Source organism: Pteropus vampyrus, unplaced genomic scaffold (genome assembly GCF_000151845.1).
Source record: "Pteropus vampyrus isolate Shadow unplaced genomic scaffold, Pvam_2.0 Scaffold302, whole genome shotgun sequence".
In the NCBI taxonomy this organism is placed as follows: domain Eukaryota; kingdom Metazoa; phylum Chordata; class Mammalia; order Chiroptera; family Pteropodidae; genus Pteropus; species Pteropus vampyrus.
Genome location: NW_011889083.1, coordinates 309,874 through 336,421, shown reverse-complemented (window position 1 = coordinate 336,421; position 26,548 = coordinate 309,874). Strand labels below are relative to the sequence as shown.

Here is a 26,548-nt window from a genome sequence, read left to right as displayed (position 1 = left end):
CTTCACATCCCAGCATCAATCCTCTGAAATCCAGAGTCAATAGACCCATCGAATTAAGACTCTTAAACTTCATATGCTTCCAAGAAAATCTTTTTTCTTGAAGAAAAATGCAGTATTGCAAATCAGCATGGTTTATTTTTCAAGGATCAAAAGGCTGTAAGCAGTCATACTTCTGAGCTAATAAAAGAAACTGCTGGTTCCAGCCATCAGAGATCAAGAGGAAGGAATAAAGTCAAGAAGAATTATATCCCTGAAATTCTGAAAATCATGATTTCATAAAATGAAAGCCCAATCCATGAAAAACAAGGTTTGTGATCAAATAAATTTGTTGAACACTTAGTACTAATTTACCTTCCTTAGCCACAGACACATTCTGAGAAGTTATAATGATGTTACCCTGACAGATCCAAAAGGAAACAAACTTACAAAAAAACATACATGCTCTCCCCTCACTCTCATTGAACAATTTAGTGTAGAGCCATTAGATAGGGCCAACAAGGTAGGCATCTGCATGACCTGGCCTGGGGTGCAGAGCCCAAGCAGGGTGAGGAGGACCCCCATGCACGATTGGTTACCAACTGCAACTGAATTATGGAAGCTAGTTTTCTCTAAGCAGGGAATTACAAAAATGAATAAGAGGAAACTAGAATGAATCACATGGTGGTAGATTAGAATTGGTGGTATTGGTATAAATACCTCTATGAATTAGAATTGAAAGCTTAGAAATAAATGTAGGTGTAAATGTGTGTATATATGTGTAAGCAATTGTGCGTATGTGTGTGTGTGTGTGTGTGCGTGTGTGTGTATTCAAACCTATATCCCCTTGTTTTGTCTTCTGAGAAGGCTTAGGAGCAACCCCGCCCCACAGCCATAAGCACAACTAGAGCAGGGATCTTGGCTTCCAAATATTATTCTCTAGTAAAAGTAACTAGAGATTCTAGAAATGGATTATTCCAAGATTCTGGCAGGGAAACTACAGATGATCTTGGAATACGTGGTAGTGCCAGAAGGCAAGGAAATGCTCAAAGAATAAGAGAGACATGTCAAAAGAACATAGAAGCCAATTCGAAGAAGGTCCTACTGGCCAAATCTGAGGCAATTTGAACATGGAAATAAACAATGAGAGTAAATGAAACACAATGAGAATCCCTGAGTCCATGCTAATATAAATAAATGGGGTATGTACATGGTTTTAAAATATCTCCCTACAAAATAGTTACTACTCACAAAGTAAAAAAATATCACTTCCCACTGACGAAATCTTGCAGACATCAGTTAATCAAGTGATCAAAGTAAACATCGGGATGCAAAAAGAATAGAGTATTGCCTCTGTAATACTCCTACTATAAGTGAATAACTTGAATCTAATTATGAAGAAAAATCAGGCAAACCCAAATCGAGAAACATCCTACCAAAAAACTGGCCTGTAATCTTCAAAAGTATCAAAGTGCAAAAAGACCAAGGAACTGTTCCAGACACAAAGAGGCCAAAAAGACACAACACCTAAATGCAACACTTGAATATAAACTGGGCCCATTTACTATAAAGAACATAAAAAGGACAGCTGGCAAAACTCAAATGAGATCTGAATTTCAAATGGCAAAATGAATCCATGTAAATTTTCTGATTTTAATGGTTGTGTTGTAGTTATGCAGGAGAGTGTCGTTGTTGGCAGCAAATACACACTGGGGTTATATTTGGGAGTTGTAGGTATTTGGGAGTTGTAGGGATATCAAGTTGGCAACTCACTCTCAAATAGTTCAGGTGGAAAAATGGTGGCTGTGGACTATATTGCAACTTTTCTGTGTGAGATAGTTTCAAAATAGAATAAAATTATATATTTGGAGAAAAAAAAGACTCATCCTGATTCTCAAGCACATATGGTCACTGAAGTTACTTAATGTGATAATATTCCTTGGAATTCATCTTCCCCAGCAGATATGTGGAGGAACACTTCTGTGAGCAGTCCCATCAGTCTCTGATGGGAGACTGGGAGACTCCCTTATATACAGGAAGACTCCACAGACAGGAAAGCCTTCTAAGTTAGAGTCCAAAGCATTTAAGGGTAGCTTCTTCTTTTCTTTGCCCATGAATACAAACTTTGGTGAAAAGGAGAAGAGAGAAAAATAACTTTGAATTTAGTTACACAAAGGGACAAGCCAAGAAAAAATTTTAGAATCGATGTCAAGTTCATTGGATCACGGTAGAAACAGGAATCAGCCTGATATAATATAAGTACAATTAGTGACTTTATGGTATCGTTTAATCTCTCTGTACATAATTTAAGAAATAAAGTCTAAGTATTATTTAGTATCATCATTGAAGATATCATCAAAATAAATTAAAAGTTGAAAACCACTGATGTTCTGAGAAGTTAAGGACCTTGTTTTCGTGAAGCCAGAATTAAAATCCATGTTTGGCATCCCATAACTGTCTAAATGGATGCCCATGCTATCTCCATGACACTAGGTGGTTTTCTAAAAAAATAGAGAAGAGAAATGATATTCTGTTCTCCAAGAAATAAAATGCTCTGAGAAAACTGAGGTAGACATAGACTGGTTAGAATTTGAATAAAAATCCACTTGCCAAACCATTTAAGGCATACTTTTCTTTTAATCTTTTACAAAAAAAAAAAAAAAAAAATCCCCAAACAGGTAGCATTGGTTGTTGTTTCCATTTTTTTTTTTAAATTTTCAATTATAGTTGACATTCAATATTATATTAGTTTCAGGTACACAGCATAGTGGTTAGACATGCATGTAATTTATGAAGTGATCCCCCCAATAAGCCTGGTACCCACCTGACACTATACATAGATACTACAATATTATTGGTTATATTCCCTGTGTTATTCTTCACATCCCTGTGACTATTTTGTAACTACCAATTTGTGCTTCTTAATTTTTCACCCATCCCCTCCCCCCAACTCCTCTCCCATCTGGTGACCATCAGTTTGTTCTCTGTATTTATGAGTTTGTTGCTATTTTGTTTGTTCATTTATTTTGTTTTTTTAGATTCCACATACAAGTGTGGAATCTAAAAAACTGACTTTTTCACTTAGCATAGTAGCCTCTAGTTTCATCCATTTTGTTGCAAATCGTAAGATTTAATTATTTTTGCTCTTTTTATATTCCATTGTATATACGTACTACATCCTCTTTATCCAATCATCTATTGATGGACACTTAGATTGCTTCCATATTTTGGCTACTGTAAATAATATTGCAATGAACATAGAGATGCATATCTCTTTTTGAATTAGTGTTTTGGATTTCTTCAGATAAATACCCCAAAGTGGATCATATGATAGTTCTATTTAAAATTTTTTCAGGAACCTCCAAATTATTTTCCATAGTGGCTGTACCAATTTGCAATCTCATCAACAATGCACAAGGGCTCCTTTCTCTCCATATCCTTCCCAGCACTTGTTATTTTTTGATCTATTAATGATGGCTATTCTGACAGGTGTGAGGTGATATATCATTGTGGTCTTAATTTGCATTTCCCTGATGATTAGTGACACTAAGCATCTTTTCTATTGGCCATCTGTATGTCTTCTTTGCAGAGACATCTATTCAGGTCCTCTGCTCAGTTTAGGTTTGGTTGTTGAATAGTCTTTTAAGATATTATTGCTGACGTACCTATGCACATTCTCTTAATGCCTCTCTGCTCATTCTACATGAATAGCTTCATTAATTGCAACACCCAAGCCACCATTTTATAAGTGGAAGCAGTGAGTTACTGGTGGCTTAATAAAATTCCTTGAGTATCTACATTCTCTAAAGTTCAACAAGTTGACTATGAAAATAATCTTGCTCTTCCTCATGTAATACCTGTGAGCTTAATCAAGGAATCAGGAAAGACAGTTGGAAGCAGAAAACAAAACAGTATCAATTACTAACATTTCCCATTCTCTCTTAAGGTTTGTCTTATTTGAAGTTTGTACAGTTGTTTCATCTTTTCCATAATCTCAGAGTAAAGAGAGCCTGGAAAATCCTAGTCTTTCTACAATAACTATCAGTGGGATTTTCCATAACTATCTGGATGCAAAATAAAAATCTTAAAAAGTTGATCCAATTCTAAAATTTACTTCTCAACTTACTAATAAATAGAGAGAAAACTCATCCACATTTTCTTCAAATAATATCTGATTTCTTGGCCAGACTGCTAATACCTGAAAAAGTTGTTGAGTTTGTTTCAACAAAACTATACTCAAAGAGCTGTAAAATGCATTTATGCATTAAACATTCTTTTTTACATGTGACTTAGGGCTAGAGATGGGACTGTGAGACAGAATCTTCCCAAGAAATTGGAAAGAAAGGGAATAAAATTGTCTTCTAAAAGTTAAACTGAAATCAACACTTGATGGATTGGGGCAGAGAAATGAGAAATCTAGGCCAGCAAGATTTGGCTGTGACCCCACTACAGATACAGTACACATATCTAAAGACTATATTTATCAATCGTGAAGTCATAGAAGAAGAAGGGTTGCTAAAGCAGACCTGAGTAGTCCCCACCAAGGCTCTGTGCAGTGTGGAGAAAATCTGGGCCAGCAGTGAATCAGTGACAAGGCATCTCTATGGTGAAAATGAATTTATCACTTTATCTTAGCCTGATTACCCTGGGCTGGCCTATGTTATTCATGATGGAAAGCTCAATATTGAGCATATGGCCTGGCCTAGAGCAGGAAATCATTAGATTCAACGAATTTGCTCCAAGTCTTCGCTCACAATCTCCTGATTATAATTTGGCTTCCATACAGTTCTGCCTTTAGGGAGAGAATGACCTACTCTTGTGGATTTGAATTCTGGCCCCCATGCTGGCTATAGCACTCATTGAAATACAGTTCAACATTTGAGCTTGCTTACTCAGACTCAGCTCCCAAAAGGGCCCCTGAGTGCACTGAGGGATCAAGTTTCTGAGCCCACAAGGGCTGGCAGCTAGCTTCTGGGCCATGGTAAATTCACCAAGGTATGATGGTAACGGTGGTGACAGGGATAACTGTGGCCATGTGCTAAGTGCCCTCTATGTGTCAGACACTGCACTATATGCTTTATATACTTGAATTCCTTTAATCTCTGCAATAATCCAGTAAAGTAGGCATTATTAGTATTCCTATTTTGTAAATGAGGAACCTGAAGCTCAGAAAGCTTTAGTAACTTACCCAAAGACCCACACTAGGAATCTGGATTCAGAACAAGATTTGTTTGACTCTAAAGCTTAATCTCTTAAAGTCTGAAAATACTATCTCTGGAGGATGAACCCTATCCTTCTCCTGGCCATCTTCTGCTTCAATAGTGTGCTTTAGGCCATCCAGTCCATCTTCAGCATGACTATTCATCAATATACCACTACTGTACCAACCTTCATATCAGTGCACATAAAGAGTAGCAATAAATTCTTAACAGAAGTGCAGAAAGTCAAACCCTATCTCAGTGAACAGCATCACTGTCACTGTCTATTCCATGTAATCATATGGTAAGCTTCAGAAGCCAAAAATGACACTTCCCTCTCCATCGCCACTTTGGCCACACACATTCTAATCATTTGCATATCCTTCAGTAAACCTCTTTAATAATTCCCTAATGTATCCACTTCTCACTATCACCATTCTCACTACCTGTCTTTCAACTGGACCTCTATGAAAGTCTACCAGGCAATATTCTTGCTCCCACTCTTGCTCTCCTTCACTCTCAACCATGCAGCTAGTGATCTCTACATTATTAAATCATAGCATTCCACTGTTTAAAAATCTTTCAGGGGACACCTAATCTCTCATCATACTCTGTGCCTCAGACCTAATAGTGATTGGAATATACTCAGCCATGTCTGCTCCAAGATGACACACAAGCCAAGCCTGGGAATACACTCTCATCCCCCTGGACCATTCTTCCCTCCACACCTCCTCTGGTCAGCTCATATAGGAATTTTGGGACTTTCTCATGTTTCACCTCCTCCAGGGAGCCTGAGTTAGGTGCCCATCTGAGGTGCTCTTATCACATCCAGCTCATCCCTCATCTCACTGTATGGTAATTTTTTATTTATATGACTCCAACCCCAGACTATGACCTCCATGAAGCCCAGGATCCACTCTTTATACACAGTGCCTGACATGCACACAGAAAAAGTGCATGTGGAATGAATGAATGAACAAACGAATGAGAAACTGGTATATCATAGGTGTCAGAATCCACCCACTTCCTTGAGTCCCAGCTGTGTGATCTTGAGAAAGTTGTTTCACCTCCCTAGACCTCAGATTCTCTGTAAAACAGAGATCATAAATCCTATACTGTTAAGTTCTTATGAGACTTAAACTAAATCATATAACATGTGGAAAGTCCTCAGCACCATTCCTGGTATATAAGTGCTTAAATGTTGATTGTTATTATTATTGCTATGTCACTGGAGACCTAACAGAAAGTATTCATGTTCTTGAAAGGCCTCACAGATATTCCCAGACCTCATGATGACTCAGCCACTCCTGGACTCCTCAGCATTCATGTTTTATGTTTTATAATGTATTATCTTGCACTCTCGAATATACTACTTTGAAAGTATCTGTAGATCTTACTCCCCCCTGGAGCCTTAACCCATGGACAGTTACATGGCATCTCTTAATGATGCAAAAGCAGCATAACCCTGAGAGGAACACACCAGAGAAACAGGAAGGCTGTGGAATTGACAGGTGGTGATCTCAAAATAGAAATCAGGTCTTAAAGGGGTCAAGGCAAGAAGAGGTCTCAAACAGAGGATGTCCTTTTTCACAACAGATATGGAAAAGTGAATTAACAGACCAGTGGTTTTAAAAAATTATAGCGTAGCCCTTCAATAAAATATTGTGCAGCCATTAAAAACAGGTAAGGGGCCAATTAATAAAATGGCAAAAAAAAAAAAAAAAAAGAGAGAGAGAGAGATTATGTTATATTAAAAGATATGGATAATATATGCTTTTTGATCACACTATGTGAAATTCGCTTTAAAAAAATTTAAGGAAGTGGACCAAAATTTCAATAGTTGTAACAGGGTGATGAATTTGTGGACAATATTGTCTTTGATCGAGTCCCCACGCCTTTTGTGGTGTTGTCTTATTCTGTTAGAGTGTAAAGACTAATTCTTAAAGAATATGTGTTTTTAAATATATACCTCCCTCGCAGATGGCTCCCAGAAGAGAAGAGATAGTGCAGAAGACACGCCTTAGGCAGAAGGGGGCTCCAAGAGCCTCGGGCCTGGGCACGCGGGCGCCCGACAGTGCAATCCCGCCCATGACGGATCCCTTCTTTATCAGCCACCGCCCCGCTAGGTCCCACTGAGTGCCCGCCATTAGGCTGCCCTTGGTGGGCGAGCCCTCCGCAAACGCCCGACTTTGCTGTATATCCCCCGAGAGATCCTCCTTGCAAAGTTTCTCTTTGATAAGGATGGAGGCCCTGCGACCAGCTGGTAATCGAACACCTGGGCACAGCCCCGGAGGCCTCCCCACACCCGGCCACCTCGGCCGCCCACCCGGCGCCCCACGTACCTCTTACAGGGAATGAGCGCCTTCCTCTCGTCCAGCACCCGGACGCGCTGGTTGAGCCCGTCGTAGGAGAGCAGCGCCCGGCTGTTGCGCCCGCTGCTCTGCCGGTATAGTACCTGGCGCCCCTCCCACTGCTGCGGCGCCTGGCAGGGGCGCGGCGCCCCTGGATTGCCCCAAGCCCCGGCTCGCAGCGCCGCCGCCCCTGGGCCGTAGAGGCCGCCCAGCGCCCAGACCCAGAAGCCACCCAGCAGCCAGGCGCATAGGGCCCTTAGGGCCCCCCGGAGAGGAGCGCGCCCTGGCATCACCATCCGTTGCTCCTGCTACCCGCCGAGGGCCAGCCGGAGCCTAAGGGGGCGCTGAGCAGCCTGGGCGCAGTGCGGCCGAGGCGCGGGCGGCGGCGCGTGGTCTCCTGCACAGTGCCTGAGTGTGGTCTCGGCGAAGTTGCTGCCTGTCCCCACCACGGCCTTTACAACTGTTGAGATCAGGACGCGCCAGGCCGGGAGCTGAGACCAGGGGCCTGGGAAAGCTTGGGTGAGCCACGCAGGAGTTATTTCTGCCTTGGCCAGTGCCCGCTGCAGCTTGTTTTCACTTGCTCTCTGCTGCCAACAGGAAATGCAGTGGCAGTAGTGCCATTAGCATCCTGAAGGGCATCCACGTTTTAAAAAGGGAAAGAGGTGGTGATGAAAAAGGATATGTTTCTTCCCGAACTTCAGTGTTCATCAGGTAACCACACACTGGGGAACAAAATCAAACTTAGGAAAGCAGTGCTGTTGCACTTGCTATGTTCCACATAACTTGCCCCTTTCGCTAAAACTGCCGCCTCTTCCTCCAAATTAAAAATGGAAAGAAGGGCCCCTTCCTGAAGAAATAACACCAATCACTCATCATAGCCATTTCCCAGTCTAGAGCCGAGGGGACTAGGGATAAGCCCTTGACCTTCCGCTGAGGATTCAGAGACATTTTCTCCATGCCATACTTGCAGTGAGACTGCTCCCCTCACCCATCATCTGACAATACCACAAGCCTAGATGTTGTGGGTCTGGGAGTTTAGTATTTTCAAGGACAAAATCAATTGGGTGTACAATTTATGTCTATGTAATGTTAGGATCTATGATATGGAATCAAAAAAAAAAAAAGAAGCAACTTAAAAAAAAGACCCTTGCTTTCCAAGTTTATAGTTTCTTTTTATTTGATCTGCATTTTAAGGATGAGGATGAATGAGCCAGGTGAAAGAGGGAGAGAACATTCCTGGATGAAAGACATGGAAAATGAATGTAATGTTGGGGTTCAAGTGTGAGACAGAGGGTACTCTGTCACTCAAGGCCCTGAAAGCCATTTTAAGGATTTGGTATTAATACCAAGGGTAGTTGGAACCATGGATAAATTCAAAGCTAGGGAGGGGCATCACCAGGTAAATACCTTAAGGAGCTCACTCAGGCATCAATGTGGAGAATAGATCGGGCAAGGCAGAAAGCTGGGAGAAGAAGGAGGAAGATGCTGTCATAAACCAGACAGGTGACACAGACTGCTGGAGCTAAGGCGGTGATAGTGGGAATGAAGACGGTGGAATAGAGTTGGGAACTACAAAAAAAGGATTTAGACTCAGGGAGGTTTCTGGGGATTCAGTCCTGAGCTAGAGAAGATAAATTCAGTTTGTGATTGGTTGACTTTGAGATGACTGTGCGATACGCAGGTGGAAACACTCTGGGGATAATTGGATAAGTACTTCCAGAGACTAGCAAGGCTAAGGGTCTGGATGTGGGAGACATTTGGCATCTAGGTGGATATTGAAGCCAAATAGTAAAACTGTGGTTCTCCACCCAGGATGACTTTGCCCTACCCCAGGGGACAACTGGCAATATCTGGAGACATTTTTGATTATCACAACAGGGTGGCAGGTAAGCTGCCAGTGGCATTTAGTGGGAGGAGGCCAGGGGTGCTACTACCAAAATGCACAGGACAGCCTCCTCTTCCTTCCAATCAAGAATTATCCAGCCTCAGTGTCAATAATGCTGAAGCTGGGAAAACCTGAAGTAGCAGGGAATGAAGAGAGCAAGAAGAGGGCTGAAGATGGAGCCCCAAAGAACTCCAGATATTTAAAGCAGGAGTCCCCAACCCCAGGTCTTGGACTAGTACCGGTCTGTGGCCTGTTAGGAACCAGGCTGCACAGCAGGAGGTGAGCGGCAAGCCAGTGAACAAAGCTTCATCTATATTTGCAGCCACTCCCCAGCGTTAGCATCACTGCCTCAGCTCCACCTCAGATCATCAGGCATTAGATTCTCTTAGGAGCACCGGGTCCCTGGTGCCAAAAAGGCTGGGGACCTCTGATTTAAAGGATGGGTAGAGAAGCAGGCACTTGAGATTGAAAATAAATCACCAGAGAGAAGCCACTGACCAGGGCAACTTCCTCAGTTACAGGAGCTTTTGGTAAGTCAATGTCAAGTATGGGGTAATGGATTGAGTGCCAAAGTAGAACATATAGAGGTAAGTGGGTTAACAGAATATTCTGATGAATCCTTTGCTATTGCACTGTCCCGGAAACATTAGGGACAGACTATCAAAGGACCTAATGGGGTAAGCAAAGAGCTTTACAGAGAAAGGCTCTTTTCACCCTTTCTTAAAAGATGCCATCGAGAACATCAGGGAAGCACCTGAAATATGACTTGGTAGTTGCATAAACAAATGCAGCAGGTTCGAATTGGCTGCAGACACATGAGCTTTCTCCAAGTTTTCTCTCCTCGACCAATTCACAAGAAAAGGGCACGCAGTTCAGCTCTTTCTCAAAACTGTATTTTCTTACCTCGTAGGAGCTCAGGCTGAAAATCTTTTTCATGAAGCCAAGTGTTTACTCTCATAAGATTTTCCTGCTGGAAGTGCCTTAAGATCTCTTTGGGCTATCCTCTTTGCTTGTTATCTAGCTAGCCTGGTTTGACACTTTTGAAATTTGACATCTGTCCTACAGAAAGCCGGAATGCCTCTCTGAATTGGCCTGGCTGTATCTGGGCACCCTGGGCTTCCTCTAAATAGAACCAGACTCCTGTGGTAAATCCTGACGAGTATTTGTCTCATTAATCCTTTTAATTTACCATGCTTAATTCATGCCTCCCCCCACATAATAAAATATATTTAAAGTGCTTGGCACCATGTCTAGCCCATTGTAAATGATCCATAAATGTCAGTCGTGTTTTTCGTTCCTTGGGCTATTTTAATCCTCAGTCCTAACTAAGGTCGAAAGTAAACTAACTTGGTGGATCTAACCTTTACAGAGAGAATAAAACCTGTCTTCCTTAAGTTTTTAAAGACTAAAACTGTGTTTTTAAAGATTAACATTCAGAGAGCACGTTTGCATGTTCTAATGCCTTAAGAAAATATCATACACCAGCAGTCTTACTGCCTGAAGATTGAGGTACCCTTACAACAATAAAGCCGCCCTTTTCTGTGGATCGCTGAGCCAGCAGTTGTTTTTACTACCTCTTCCTAATAAAAAATAAGAGAAAGAAAGGAAAACATACATACTTGCTTTCCATGCCACACAGCTTCTTACTCGATTGAAATAACAGTTTCCAAGCACATCAAAAGTCAAAATTTTAGGCTGCTGGGTTGGAAATCACTTGTTATGGAGAGGGAAAAAGTCTTTCAGACTTTGGTGTGTCCCAAGTTTTCTTTGTTTTCTTATGGGTTTCATTCATGTCAGAGAGAGGAATAGGGAGACAGAAGAAGAACAGGGGAGATTTGGTAGATGGAGGACATTTCTCAAACTAGAATATGCTACTGAACCTTCAGGCAGTTCTGTTTTGGAGCAGGTACAGACCAAATGCCATTCTGGAAAAAATTGAGCCCAAACTAATGTCTACTAGTCACAACGATAACAAAAAACAAATTTCATACAACGTTGGGGAGGTGTGAGGGTTGTTTGTTTACATAACGTGTCCATCCTCTTCCAACGACTACTGCACTCTCTCCGTCCCACATGTCACTGCTCAGCGCTTCTCATGTCCCCTACTGGAGAAAGCAAGTATGTTTCTGACTTAACGGCAGCAGACATTCCGATTTCCCTCGAACTCTATTCTTGCGAAACCTGTAAGGCAAAAGGCGCAAAGTTCAGCTTTGACTCGAGTGTCTTTTCCTCTCTTGAAATCCTCTCTTGCGCCCTCTTGGATCCGGTGTCCAAAACGACTGCCAGAGGCTCTTTTTCTTGGTCCAAAGAGAAAGCACTGGCCAGACTAAAAAGGAGGGACTTTAGGGGAATGCAGGGTTCCAGCCCTGGGCTGCGGCCCGGAGGAGATGATGTCACCGCTTCAGCAAAGAGAAGGCTGGGGGTGGAGCGGCCGAGGGGGAGCCCGCGCCGCGCCAGCAGCTGCCAAGGGAACGTTCCGAGCTCACGTCAGGGGAGGTGTCGGGATAAATAGGCTCCTGCAATGGCCGTGGCTGGCTGCGTTTGGAGCTGCCTGGTCCGGGACTGGAGCTGTAAGGGCGGGTTCGCGCCCCGGAGACTGAGAGCTGGAGCAGCTCATGCTCTGTGCGCCAGATTCCTGATATCCCCGGCCAGCCCCAGCGGCTCCGCATCGCTGCCGACAAAAGTTTGGGGAGCTCTGTCCCTTAAAGGACTTCCTCCTCGGAGAGGGGAGAGCGAAAGACTAGGAGGGCGGATAGAGAAGGGCCCTTTTTGCTTGTCGGGGTCGCAGCGCAGGGTAGCGCCATGCTACTCTCCATCCTGGCCGCGTTGTGCCTGTGGCTGCGTCTGGCGCTGGGCGTACGCGGCGCGCCGTGTGAGGCGGTGCGCATTCCCATGTGCAAGCATATGCCCTGGAACATCACGCGGATGCCCAACCACCTGCACCACAGCACACAAGAGAACGCCATCCTGGCAATAGAGCAGTACGAGGAGCTGGTGGATGTGAACTGCAGCGCCGTGCTGCGCTTCTTCCTCTGTGCCATGTACGCGCCCATCTGCACCTTGGAGTTCCTGCACGACCCCATCAAGCCGTGCAAGTCCGTATGCCAGCGCGCGCGTGACGACTGCGAGCCCCTCATGAAGATGTACAACCACAGCTGGCCTGAGAGCCTGGCCTGCGACGACCTGCCTGTCTATGACCGCGGCGTGTGCATCTCTCCTGAGGCCATCGTCACTGACCTCCCAGAGGGTGAGGCCAGGGGAAGGACTGAGAGGGTTAAAGAGGCATCCTTCGCTGTCTCTGCCACGTGAGAACCCGGCAGCCACACCTACAGCTGCCAGCGGGTGATCAGTCACCTCCCCCACCCCCCACCCCCCAATCCCAATTGCGAGTGTTAGAGGAATTGGGAAGGGCTGGTGACTTGACTTCTGGAAAAGTCTGGTTTCTCTACAGGAATTTCAGGAATTGAAGAACACTAAGTCCCAAGGTGGCGGGGGCGGGGGGCGGGGATTTCTTACAAAGGGAGCCACTGGAGACGTTTACATTTACAATGACAGAATAGTAATCGCAGCAGTAGTAAACAGGTGTTTAGGGCTTATAGTGGGTGTGAGCCAGCGTAAAAGACTTTACATATATCATTTAATACTCAAAACAATCGCACCGAGATTCTTAATTTAGTGTTAGCTCTTGAAAAATCTTTCTGTAAAAAGCAGTTTCAGTTGTCACTCCTTACCAAGAGCGCAGCTTGTAAAATTTAGTCCCCCTGCAAAATTGTGATGTGGTTCTTGGTCTTTGACCAGGGGCCAACATCTGTGGAATCTTAGTTAACTGGATCTCCTCTTCCACTTTCTTCTTTTCTCTTTTGTCATTTTGCTGTTTTCCTAGGATGAAAGAACGGGTTTAAATCCACTTGTTGAAATGAAACCTAAGAATATTTTTGCATTCTTTTATCCCTGACCCATATTGCTGCACATTTAAAAAGATAATGGTATTGCTTTAGTATAGTTTCTTAAGTTATACCTCAGAGCATTGCCCAAAACGCGAAGAAAGAGAAATAAAGTGAAGAGAAAGATTGAAGCTCCTAACTCAGAATTTTTGAAAAACCTATTTCTTGCTTAAATTATATAAATGATATAGGGTTATGCTTGCTTTGAATTATGTGGCTGTGGACTGTTTTGCACTGCAAAGTGTGAGGTGGAGATTTAAAAATATTCTGATTATTTTGATTAGTGTAAACTGTCAGCTTGGAAAAATAACATTTTACAATGGATTTGAGAAGGAATCACATAATTTGTCCAGGTTGGCTGTATGTATCAGGTGGGTTAACATCAATTTGTGCTGGATAGGCATCCTTACCTAAAAGTCTTTCTTTCCTAAGCCTAAGGATTTCTATATGAAAGAAAGTCAAAAATCATGTGCCATTTTTACTATTTAGTATTATTTTTGTGTGATGCTGTGTTAGTTTAAGTCTCCAGATGGTTCCTTATTCCAGCTAGGTGAACAAACCAAATCATTGACCATACCTCTGTGGCCCTGCATGTGTTTCAGATGCTAAGTGGTTAGACATCACGCCAGACATGATGGTACAGGAAAGGCCTCTTGACATTGACTGTAAACGCCTAAGCCCCGGTGAGTTCCTTGTCCTCAAGGCTCTGTTTCCTTCTCCTCAGAGTGATTTGTGAACCCTTTTCCAGCTTTCTGTCTTTCTCTTATGTTCTTTAGACCGGTGCAAGTGCAAAAAGGTGAAGCCAACTCTGGCAACGTATCTGAGCAAAAACTACAGTTATGGTAAGTCATCTGATGAGACCATTCATTTTCAGACTTGGCACATCACAAAGCCAAGGCTGTGGGTCATAAAGTAAACAAGTGGGTTGGTGATCTTTCTAGTTAACTATGTGGGTTTCAGATGGCACAATAACAAATATAAAACTTCTTGGTTTTCTGGGTATATCAAATAAACACAAAGTAAATTACCTATGTGAGAACTGTGATGTGGCTCAGATTGCAAGTTTGATATCATGATCCTCCTTGTCTTGATGAGAGGTGCTGCTTAGCCAGGACAGCACACCTCACCTGTTCTCTTACTAAGATTTCATTGCTGTGGAAAGGATGAGTGAGTGATCCACGGATTTAATTATCTGAGGCCCAGAGGTCCAGGAATTAAGACCTGACCATGTATCTTTTTACTCATCAATAGCTATGAATATTTAACATCTTAAAGAAATTGTGGGAATATGTTAATCACAAGACTCTATGGCTACAAGTATTAATGTAACTTAAATGCCCTCTTTGCTCCTATTTGGAAAGAACAAACTTTCTTCAAAAACAAAAATTTTTGAATGTTTTAAGTAAATTTAATTATGCTACCATCACTTGAAAGTAAATTTAATTAAATGTTCTTTTAAGATATCTATTTGGGCTATTTTATGTTTCTTTGCATTTCTTAAATTATTTCTTCTGAAATAAAAACTGGGGAAAATGTTCATTTTGTTTGCTAACTTAGTTTTCCACATTTCAAATTGAAATTTTATATAATAAAAACTTTTATATTATATACACACATGAAAGTAAGAAGATCATGGCAATATAAAAATCTAAAAAATAACCTTTTTTTTTAGATTTGAGAATCATACGTAGCCAATGTGGGTAATTCAACCAAAAAAAAATACACTTTCTTTTCTAGTAGTTTTTTGTTGTTTAAAACCATTCTATGGAGATATATTGTCTTAATCTAATCTGCTTAGTCCATCACCTGACACTATTAAGCCTTAGTTACTTATCTGAATTTTATGCTCACGCTGTTCTTTGGGGTATCATGGCCTCATAAGTACTTTGATGATGAAACCATTTCTATTTAAATCCTTTGGCTCCTTCATAAACCAGCTTCCTAGGATAGAATCCAAGAGAGATCCATACTAGGCTGATTACAACACCATGGCAGGCAGTAATAGCAAGAGACCAAAAGGGCCAGAATTTAAGGTATGATCAGATACAGTGACATTAACAGCCATCTGTAATAACAGTTCTACCTCTACTCATTCTAGACCACACTTTTACAGTTCGAGAAATTAGAAGATCGAGAATAGTGATTTTCAGAGATTCCTTTCGATCTAAAATGTTATTGCTTTCATAACTTCCTCTAGAACAGAGGTAGTTTAAGCCTCACATGGTGATTGAATCATACGAACTTTAAGGTGGCTTCTGAATCGAGAATGTATGATTCTCACTTCAAATCATCACAAGGCAGAGAATAAACAAATATTTGTTTCTAAGAAATTTTTAGTGACATTCTGTGTAACTAAATTTCCTGATATTTTTTGGAGGGGGAAGGGGGAAAGCTAATTTTAGAATTACAGAATTTTAGGGCTGAGAAAGATCTGTGGAATTCTCTAACTCTATCTATAGCCCAATGAGGAGCAGTCACTGACCCAAAGGCAGAACCCAGACTAAGCCTGCTTGTTAATGTACTTTTACTTCTTGCAGTGTGATTCAGAACTTTTAAGACAATGTTGACAATATGGACGGCCTTACATTTAGTATACAATTGTGTGGGCTTTCTGCCTGCATTTGGACAGCTTGGACATGACCATAATTACAGGAGTGATTCCTTGAGAGATACTCAGGGATTGGCATGAATACACAATCCCTATTTTTCTCCAAAGGCTTCAACAACACTTATATCAATTTTTAAATTGCAGTCATTCATGCCAAAATAAAAGCTGTGCAGAGGAGTGGTTGTAATGAAGTAACGACAGTGGTGGATGTGAAAGAGATCTTCAAGTCCTCATCACCCATCCCTCGAACTCAAGTCCCACTCATTACGAATTCCTCCTGCCAGTGTCCTCACATATTGCCCCATCAAGACGTTCTCATCATGTGTTACGAGTGGCGCTCACGGTAGGCATGGAGGGGCAGAAGAAACTGCACACAGTTTCAAAAACATGAATTCCATTTAGCAGTCATGATTTTTTAAAAAATGGCACCAGCTTTTCTTAAAAGTAGTTTTAATGGATGCCTTTGTTGGGACATCATATATCCTAAATATCAATTAATTCTTCATAAAATTAAGGAAAAACAGAAATATGAGTATTTGAATAAAATCTTTAAAAATCAATTTCAGAATTAAGCAATTTCAAAAACTTATAGGCAGATAAATTACTTGAGTAAAATCAGTTCTTTCCAAATTATTCAAATCTATGTTAGTGTGGCAAATACTGAATTATTAAAGCTATCTCTTTAATAACTTACATATCAAGTAAAGATGGCCATTTGAGACTACAGGTCCACATATTTTCCTTATACGCACTTAATTTATATATTTGTTTGTTAGAGTATTACACACACATGTGCATGTATGCTCACACATATATATTGCCTATCTCTAGCTATGAGTGTGTGTCTCCCCACATTTATTTCCTTAGCATTTTTTTAAATATTGGTACTTTCCTTATAATATAAAAATCAAACACTTCAGCACAGGTTCCAGGATGAGCCCCATAATTTGCTGCAATACACTTCTCCAGCAAAATTACTTACATAACATTTCTCTTTGATTCTCTGCCATTAATACTTATCTGTTTGTTTCTTCTAGATACAGCTCAAAATTATTTCTCAAAAAAAAATCTATTGAAATTGACCTCACTTGAAAACTTTCTTGTTCTGTTTTCTATCAGTACTTGAGTATCCTCCTCATACGCATATACCACCTTATGTTCTTGGTTTTAGAGCTGTTCTATTTATATTTTGTCTCTCTAAAGAAGCTGAATGAATGAATGTTAAACGAATATTTCTGGGCTCATCTTTTGCATGGTGCTTGTATCTGCTACAGTACTAGGTACTGTTCTGAGGATGTAGCAGGTTGCTAGTCAACAAATTCTATTTAGACAGATGAATGGATTATAAATGAGTTAAACAATAGCTTTCATGTCATCTTTCCCAAGTTAGCTTGTAAATTTTATGTAATTCGATCAAAATCCCAGAATTAAAAATTTTATGGATGATCAGGATTTATGTTTTCATAAATCCATTTGGAAGAATAAACTAGTAAGGGTATGTAAAGAAGATTTTGAAAGTAAGAGGGATGAGAGGAAATCTGCCTTATGAGACACGCAAAATAGGTATAATGTTACACTTATTAAAACCATGTGGTGCAAGTCTTGAAACAGATTCTAATGCATAAAAGAACTTATGTAAGAAATATGCTGAGTCAATGGGAAATGAAAATAATTAATGAAAGTTGCAAATATTTTTATTTGAAAAAATAGAACATATTTTTATTTTATACTGTATTACAAAATAAATTGCAAATGGGTAAGAGATAAATATTTCAAAAACTTAATGAAAGAGGATAAAATTAGGTAAATAAATGTGTGATATCAGAATGGCAGAATACTTTGTAAACATAAAAGTATGTAAGAAATTATAAAGGAAAACATCAGTACACATATTTGACCACATACTAGCATGTACATAAAAATTACAAATAAAAATAGAATTCAAAAGTTGAGAAAAATACTCATAACAGGTATGACAAAGAAACAGTAACCTTACTCTCTGAAGAGTTAATATTTAAAATATTAAGACTGCAACATAGAAATATGTGTACATAAATCTATACAGACAAGATCCTAAAGAAGAAATATGAGTAGGTAAAACATTTAAAAAAATTGTCTCCTTAATTCCTCAATCCAAATAAAAACAAGATTCAATTTTTACTTAGTCTTAATTTTAGTGAATTGAATGCAAATTCAATCATTTTGAAAACAATTTAGCACTATGCATTGAAAACCTTTTAAAAAATTTCTCTTTGACCCAGTTATTTCAGAAATCTATCCTAATGAAATAATAAGCCAGTACACACTATATACAAGGACTATTCAATGCAACACTGGTAATGATAGCTAAGCAAAAGAAGGAGGTTCAAGGGTAGTTATTATGGATATCTATAATATGAATATATATTATAGATAGCCATAGTTGTAATCGAATTTGGTTATTAAAGTTATGTTTTTAAATCTAATTGTATCAGAAAAAAACATATAATACAATAATAAAATAAAATGTGCAATACGATCTAAATATACAGTGTGATCTAAAATATATATAAGTGCAAAGAGGAATGAAAGGATATATCAACAAAAAATAAATGGTAGATTGTGGGGTTAAGGGTTATTGAAGAATTTTTAAAAATTTTTTATATTTTTAAACTTTTTACTTTCATAATCAGAAGTTGTTTATTAAAGTATATTACTTTTTTCAGGATGATGCTTCTTGAAAATTGTTTAGTTGAAAAATGGAGAGATCAACTTAGTAAAAGATCTATAGTAAGTATAATTAGCAATAGTAGGAATATGGATATAAGTTCACATAAAGAAATTCTGTAGAATTTGGGTATTTTTCCCATTCTTTCATCTCCAAGCTATCATGGGAGCCATCAATAGCTGCACTATTTGTCTTTTGAATAGGTAGTTACAAAGATAGCTATTCTCACTTGGAATTTTTATTGTAAACCTCTCCAACTTTAAAGGCAATTTGATTGCATTCAATGCTGATCTACTGATTATTTCCAGATTAAATTAGTTTTTTGGTTTCTTTATTGTATTACATTTAATTGTTTTAGTAAACAGTCAGGTACTGGAGCAGAATTAACACCCAGAGGGATTAAAACAGACATATACATGTAGGGGTGTGTATAACTCGTTCTAAACCTCATCCTATCACTGTACAAAGCAGAGTCTTTCCCTGTATTTAAAATAATTTTAAGAGTTTTGTCAAAATAAATTATATAAAAAAGTAATTATTTTGTATTATCCATGATTTTAGTGGTAACATCATAGGAATATTGGTAATGCAATGAGAGGTGTTAGAATAATCTTTTGCCCAGAGATGTGAAGTCATACCAGAACTAAAGAAATATGGTCGTTGGCTTGAAATTTTTAAAGCATTCCCTCTCTTGAAAATATGTTGAGATATAGTCAAGAAAATCTATGTTTTCAGTTCCACAAAGGTACTGCTACTGCTATAATTTCTTCATTTGTATAAATAAAAATTCTTGGTTAGGGGAGAGTATATATTAATAATGACTTATGGAAATTGTAGTTTCAACACAGCCTCTTCTACTCAGTGCATTTCTGAATAAAGGAACCAAACACTACTGTTACATCTGAGCTAAAAACTCACAAGCTGCTCGGGAACACTCTTAGTCTTACTAGACAAAAAATTCTGGCAGAATTAGTTACCAGGTTTCCAAGACTACAGTAGATTAGAAGCATTAATGTAGAAGTTTACAATAAGGACCTGAAGGGAAAGAAAGCTTTCAAGAATCACAGCTGTTTGGACCATTCAGTATTGCAGGAAATATTATAATATACTTCAGTAAGAATTTGAAAATATCACTATATAATAGCAACGTATAGTGATGTGTTTATTGTTTTAGAACACCCTAGGAGTTATTTCATTGTATTTCATTTTATTTCATTGTATTTCTCATACCTAGAACAATGCCTGGCCAATGGTCATGCTCAAACTCTTTGCTGATTGAAATATACTCTAACAAAGGAGCGACTTGTGTGTTATAATAAAAAGCATGTCTATTCAAGTGGACTTACTTTTTCCTTATATGCAACTGTTTAAATAAATAATATTTATTTATATTATAAATAGTAGATCTTTTTCTATCAAGGAAACTTAACTGTCCAGAATGACGCATTTCCCAGCAGTCCTGGGTAGCTAACACTTGAGTGGATTCATGCAGGCTAGGCTTCTGTTTTCATTGGATGTAAGAGAATTAAGTGAATTTATAAATGTAGTAAGAGGCCTCTGATTTTTGGTGAGTCAGGATAAATTTCTACTTTTAGCAATGTCAACCCTTTTTAGAAGGCTTTGCTATGTAGGAATGTTACATTACAGGGCCAATGGGAAAAAAATTCATGGGTTAGGGCTTTGGGCTCTGGAGTCAGACTGGTTGATTTGAATTCTAGCTCTGACATTTACCAGCTGTGTGACACTCTGCAAATAACCTCAGTGTGTTTGTTTCATGGTCATAACTATGGTGTCCACATAGAAGGGCTGTTGTGAGTTTCAATGAAATGAGTACATGTCAAGACTTTATCATATATTCAGCACTTTCCAAAGTATCTAATTCCAAAGTTGAGTACATGATAAGTGTTCAACACAGGTTAGTTATTATAATCATTGTCATGATTTGTATGTTATAGTGAAAAAAATTCATTAATTCTGTTATTAGTTTAATAGCATAAAGGAGTGAGATGTACTTGACAGTCATGTTTACAAATTGCCTCCCAGCAGTGGGAAGAGAGGCTACAGGAACAGCAGAGGACAATCCAGGATAAGAAGCGAACAGCTGGGCGCACCAGTCGTAGTAATCCTCTGAAACCAAAGGGAAAGCCACCTGCTCCCAAACCAGCCAGCCCCAAGAAGAATATTAAAGCTAGGAGTGTCCAAAAGAAAACAAACCCGAAAAGAGTGTGAGCTAACTGCTTTCCAAAACGGAGACTTCCTCTCAGGATGAGGCCGGGCATTGCCCAGACAGCCTGTGGGAGGTCACACACCACTTGTCTTAAGAACGACAGTATTCTTCATAGACAAATCTTGCATTTTTCTTAGTGATATGCTTCATGTTTTTCTTTCTAAGCCACTAAAAGCCATCGTGGTAGGTATGCCCTTTGGTATAGAAGGTATATGAAAACCGGTTTAAAAAGTTTATCGTGTTCAGAGTAGCCTGTGCGCATACTTTATGAGAGCTTTGTGTGGGGAAATATGTTTTTGTTCTTACAATTTGATCTAATATGCACATTGTAATAGGAATGCCATATTACAAACAAAACACCTAATTTTTTTACAGTATGTTTTATTTCTGTTTGACTTCCGTTATTAGAATCTGAGATTTTTAAAATGTTATTGAAAATATAAAGATTTTAAGGAGGAAAGCAAAAGAATGAATGTTTAAAAGATGTGTTTACTGTTTGCATAAAAATTTTTGTGGTGTAAGGAGACTTTTGAACAATCTAGCGAAGTAGATTATAGAAAATTGTAATAAGTTTTTTAAAAGAAGTCTTTCTGCTCTGTTTTTAGCTAGAAACTCTAAAAAATTAAACAATAATAATAATAAATAAAAAGGAAAGGCAGGCAGACAATGTCTGGATCCTTGTTTTCTGGCTACCATGCCATGGTGGAGATGCTCTGATTTTACATTCACAATGCTTCTCATCAGTACCCTTTAAGTAGCAGCTGAAACAGAGTTTCTTTCTCTTGTTATGACTTAAGTACCAATTAATTAACACCAAGTATTTACACCTGTAGCTGTGATGCTTGTCTCTCTTTCCAGGACTTCCTAGTTATCCTGAGGCCAAACCTCTCTGCTGGTTGCTGATGCTTTACAAGGGGGCTGTGGGCCTGAGGTAGGAGGGTCAAGATCCAAAGCACCTGTTTCTCAGCCTGCTATTTCACTGCTGCCATATACCAACTCTACACCTGAAAAAGGCAACTATGGTCACTTGTCCATCCACTATTCAGGAATGCAGAGGAACAATCTGAAAGCTTAAAAGTTAAATCTCCTTTAGCCGTACCATTGTTCCTGCTTCTCAGAGAGGGAGTAAGATACATGTTGCATTCGTACAAGGTAAATAAACAAATAATTTAATTTCATCTCTATAGCCAACGAGACACAGAAGTGATGTGGGGAGAGTGGAAGAATAATAGGACTAATGAGATTGTTGACACAGGCACCCATCTCCTCCTAAAAGTGTAACTTTGCTTGCATTGCTACCCCAGGGCAGCAGTTAAAGGAATCCATTAGATCAACCCACACATGGGTGTCAATAAAATCCTCAGTGTGTGTTTCTGCTGTATAAAAGCCAAACCTCTTTGATTCTTAAGGAAGCCAGACTAAAGAAACCTATGAAAGGCCATTAAAAGGCACTGGTAGCCTAGTGTACCTCCTTAGCATAGTAGGAATTCTTTGGAGGAGCGAAGTTAGGAATGGAACTCTCCATGGAAAAGGAGAAAAAATGCTTAGTAAAACCTATTTTTTAAGTGCAAAACAATAAGAATTCGGAGATGACTTTACAAATTTAAACACTGCTTTCTTTGAAGACTTAACTGAAATCATAGACACAAAAACTTTATCAGGCACATTTATCAGTTTGATTAATCAGTAAAAGATTAACCAGGCCACCATTTCATTACTTATTGTGAAAAAGTTGAAAATGAACATCAGCCCACACTGAACATAATATAACAAAATGGAAGTGGCCCTTGTGTGAGAGCCAAAAATTTATTCTTCTCACTTAAATATTTCTCCATCTAAATACATGGGAGAGGAGGTAAACATAAATACATGGAGAGGAAAGCTGAGTTTCTGTCTCTGAAATGGGAATTATTTGAGAGCTGAGTTACTTTAATCAAAAAAACCCCTTAATTTGCAATATGTTTATCAATACATTTTCTGACTGAGGTCAACTGGAGGCATTTATTTTTAAATAATTTTCTTGATCTTTTAATAATATGGTAAACGTATTTTCTATAATGCATTTAATAAATGCATAAAATAGAAAAGATGAAATAATGGAATTAAAATCCTACCTAATCACACTTGCCACCACGCAGAGGTAATCACTGTTAGTATTTTGGTATATAATTTTCCAATTGTTTCCTATGCATTTATATAATGATTTGAAAAAAATAAAACTAGGAATCTATTATATATGCTGTTTCATAACCTGCTTTCTTCACTCAGCCCTTTACTGAGATTAGTTCTCATGTCGATAAAGCCAGTGCTGCTTCATTTATAACGGCTGTGTTGTACTCCACGGTATGCATTATTCAACAAATTCTTAGGTTATTAGGGATTTAGGTTGTTTCTTAACTGAACATACTGAATAACTGAATAAATATCTTGATGGCTAGTGTTTGTGCACATCCTTAATTAGTTCTTTGGGATTTTCATTTAAGTAGCATTGCTAGGCTGTGGAGCATGCCAAGCAAGGAAAGTTCTTGATCATATTGTCAGTTATCCTCTAAAATGCTTGGATTACAGATGTATAAAAGTGCTGACTTTCCAACCCTTTGTTTCCTCCTGCCCATAGTTTTATAAATTTTAGCTGGGAATTGAATGTCATCTTGGGCGAAGTGCCTCTTCCTCTGTGAGCCATCAGCTGACAACATTCTCAACACTTTCAACCTCCAGGCAGCTGGGAAATGAATGACTAAGTATCTCGAGCTGGGCATGGTAGGTAGGAAGGTAGGTAGGTGGGTAGCTATGTAGATACATAGATCGATGATAGATTCCTTGACTTGTGGAGAAAACCTATGCAACCTTCTCAATTTTTTTTAATGAATCAAAGTTAATAATATTCCTTATCAGCTAGAGAAACCAAAGAATTAGAGTTTAGCAGAAGTGCCAATAGATGTTTTTCTCTTTCCAGGCTTCTTTTAAGAGACATAAAGACTTAGATAAATAACCTCAGTTTCTTACTTTCCATTTCTAAACCAATGCAGTCTGACCACACTTTTGGTTTCTGCCCTTGGATGCTCATAAGATTGCCCACTGCAAACTTAGAATAAAACTCCTTTATTTCAGCTAGCTCAGGGGTGCTTCTGCTTGGTGAAACCAGACCCTGAATAAAAAAGAAGGGAACATTTTACCACAAATCTCTACCTGCTGTTATCACCAATTCAAAAAGCAAAAAAATGATTATAAGCATGGAATAAAAAAGTTAAATGGGACCTTAGAAGTCATCACCTAGCTTGCTGAAGAAAGTCTGTCAGAGCTTGTCTGGTATCTCACGTGTGACACATATATTTTCCCACTATTATTGAATTTTCAAAATCAGAAAAAAATGGGGCATACATAATTTTTATTTCTTCTAATGAACATATGTTACTTTAAAATTAGAAGATACTATAAAAATGAGAGAAATGGATTTAAGCCATGTAGACACCCAAACATAAAAACTATTTCATTGATTATGTTTGTTAGTCCTCAGAGAAGCAGACATCAAAAGGAAATTAGGTTAAATATGAAAGGATTCTATTAGAGGAAACACCTGTGAGAAAGAATAAGGAGCTAAATAGGGAAGAGGGAAGATTGGGTGGAAGCATTTCAGACTGCCTCAATGTCTAAGGAAGGCTTGGCAAGGCTACTGGGGAGCCTTGAGCCAAGCATCAAGAAGTCCCTCATCTGCCAGGGACAACTCTGCCTTTGTGTTTCACTGCACTCAGTTATTGACTGGGAGCTGCCCGTGGACAGCCTGGTCTTGCTGCAAAGATAGCAATTGATTTCAGACTGTAGTGTCTGGATACCCGGTTAATTATGGTCCTTGTATTTAGAGTCTATGACTCGCATTCTCAAGGCCATCACAGTATGACAACTGTAAAAATATTGAGATGTTTCCACTACATTTTCAGCATATTGTATAAAGTGGTACTGCCAAGCAACAAAATGTCTCTGTTAACTTCTGTAATTGTCATCAATATACTATTTGAATCCCTAAACCTCAAAAACTTTTCTTTAAATCTTTTTGTTTTTTATGTTTTATTTAAAATTTATTGAAGAGAAAATGTGTTTATCGCAGCTGCAAATTTGATGTATTTATTCTTCTACCTAAGAGACATCTCTTTATATTATAATGTTAGGAAACATTTTTTGAGGTATTTAATGGCAATAAGAAATTCTATGATATGTAACTTTGCCTTTACATGTTTAAACAGCATAAGCATAAGTCTAATATATTTAGCTGCAATATTCTTATGAGAACAGTTTTATAACTCAATAATCCTAAAATATGTATCTCAGTGAGAACCACTTTATAATGGCAAGTTTGGATCACATTAGCATGTACTTTGAGAGGAAAAAAGAGTGTACTTTATTGACAATTAAATTTAGCTAACCAAGAAGACTCATTAGGGCTGAACCCAAATCTCACAAGAGTGTACCAACGTGAATAATATGACAAGCGTAAAGAACTGACAAAAAGCAAAAACTGGTATTATGAATAACATTCCATGATGGTACTGAGAAATATCTAAAATGTTGTTGAATCACATTGATGGATTTTTCAAACTCATTAATCTCTTTAGTCATCTAATAATTCTCTACTCAAGAATGCTTCAGGTCTCCTGTCTTGGAAGAATGCTAGAGGATTTAAGTAGGGCAAAGAAACTCTAGCTTCAGGTTCAAGGTGCATGACCGAGCCAGTATTAAAGAATGGGAACCCTTTTGCAATGTGGAATTCATAAACACACATCTCCAGCTCTGTTTGGCTGTTGAGATAGAGGTGCTTCCTTCACAGGCATACCATTGTCTACCTTCTGAGTAAGTCCGTGAATTTGGACCCATCCCCTCACCATCATGTGATTCTCATCATGCTTACAAAACTCAGCCCAGAGCTCTAATGTGTTCCCACCAATACTGCAGTCCTCAGTTGCTTCAGCCATAATGGCCCAGAACATGTGTTTTTTGCCTAAAGTCCAGCTGAGATTCAAGATCGGCCCATTTAGCAGGAGCCCTGACAACTTCTAGTCTTTTCTAACCTTTCTTCCCAGGGGCAAGAAGATGCTCCCAGGTACTACCAACCCCAATTCTTATGTGCCTGCCTCATGCTGTGGTGTCTCACCCACTAAATTCAATCCCTTCAAGACCAACATCAACATAAATTAAAGTTTAATTGACTGTATCTCTTTGGACATTATTATATTTCTGACTAGTTACCTCAGGACTAACCCTACAATCTGAAAGAAATAGCCTTTCTCAGTATCAAATCTTTGTACAGATATGTACACACATAGACAAATGAGTGAAGCATGCCATCTTCTGGTGATGTATGTTATTAATTTTTAGAGAATGTTGTTTTAATGCTCTTGAAGATTTAAAGCATTCAATAACAGTGCACCATTTAACACAATTATATTATGGATACCCAAATACAATCAAGCATGTAAAGTAGCAGATAAGAGTATTTTTTTAAGAAAGAGTAGGGAATGTGAAGAAAGTGAAAAAGTTGAAAATTTCATTATACTTATTTCTCTGTATAATCCAAAGAAAGCCAATAATTAATTTACCCTAGCTTTTTTTTAAAAAAAATGCATTCTGAAGAAAAATTGAGAAACATCCATACAGATA

At 38.9% G+C, this 26,548-nt stretch overlaps 2 protein-coding genes across 2 annotated transcripts in view; one reads left to right on the top strand and one right to left on the bottom strand.

Moving 5' to 3' along the window:
• EPDR1 (ependymin related 1) overlaps positions 1-7,815 on the bottom strand; it is a 33,983-nt gene extending 26,168 nt beyond the window's left edge. Inside the window, exon 1 of the mRNA XM_011376683.2 lies at positions 7,517-7,815. Coding sequence (XP_011374985.2) covers positions 7,517-7,815 — 299 coding nt within the window. The remainder of the gene's footprint in view (positions 1-7,516) is intronic.
• Positions 7,816-11,837: 4,022 nt separating this feature from the next.
• On the top strand, positions 11,838-20,959 carry SFRP4 (secreted frizzled related protein 4). The gene is made up of 6 exons (XM_011376682.2): positions 11,838-12,657; positions 13,957-14,037; positions 14,131-14,196; positions 16,107-16,305; positions 18,668-18,731; positions 20,713-20,959. The coding sequence occupies exons 1-6, from the start codon at positions 12,213-12,215 to the stop codon at positions 20,896-20,898; spliced, it is 1,041 nt and encodes a 346-aa protein (XP_011374984.1). The 5' UTR covers positions 11,838-12,212; the 3' UTR covers positions 20,899-20,959.
• The last annotated feature ends 5,589 nt before the right edge of the window (positions 20,960-26,548 follow it).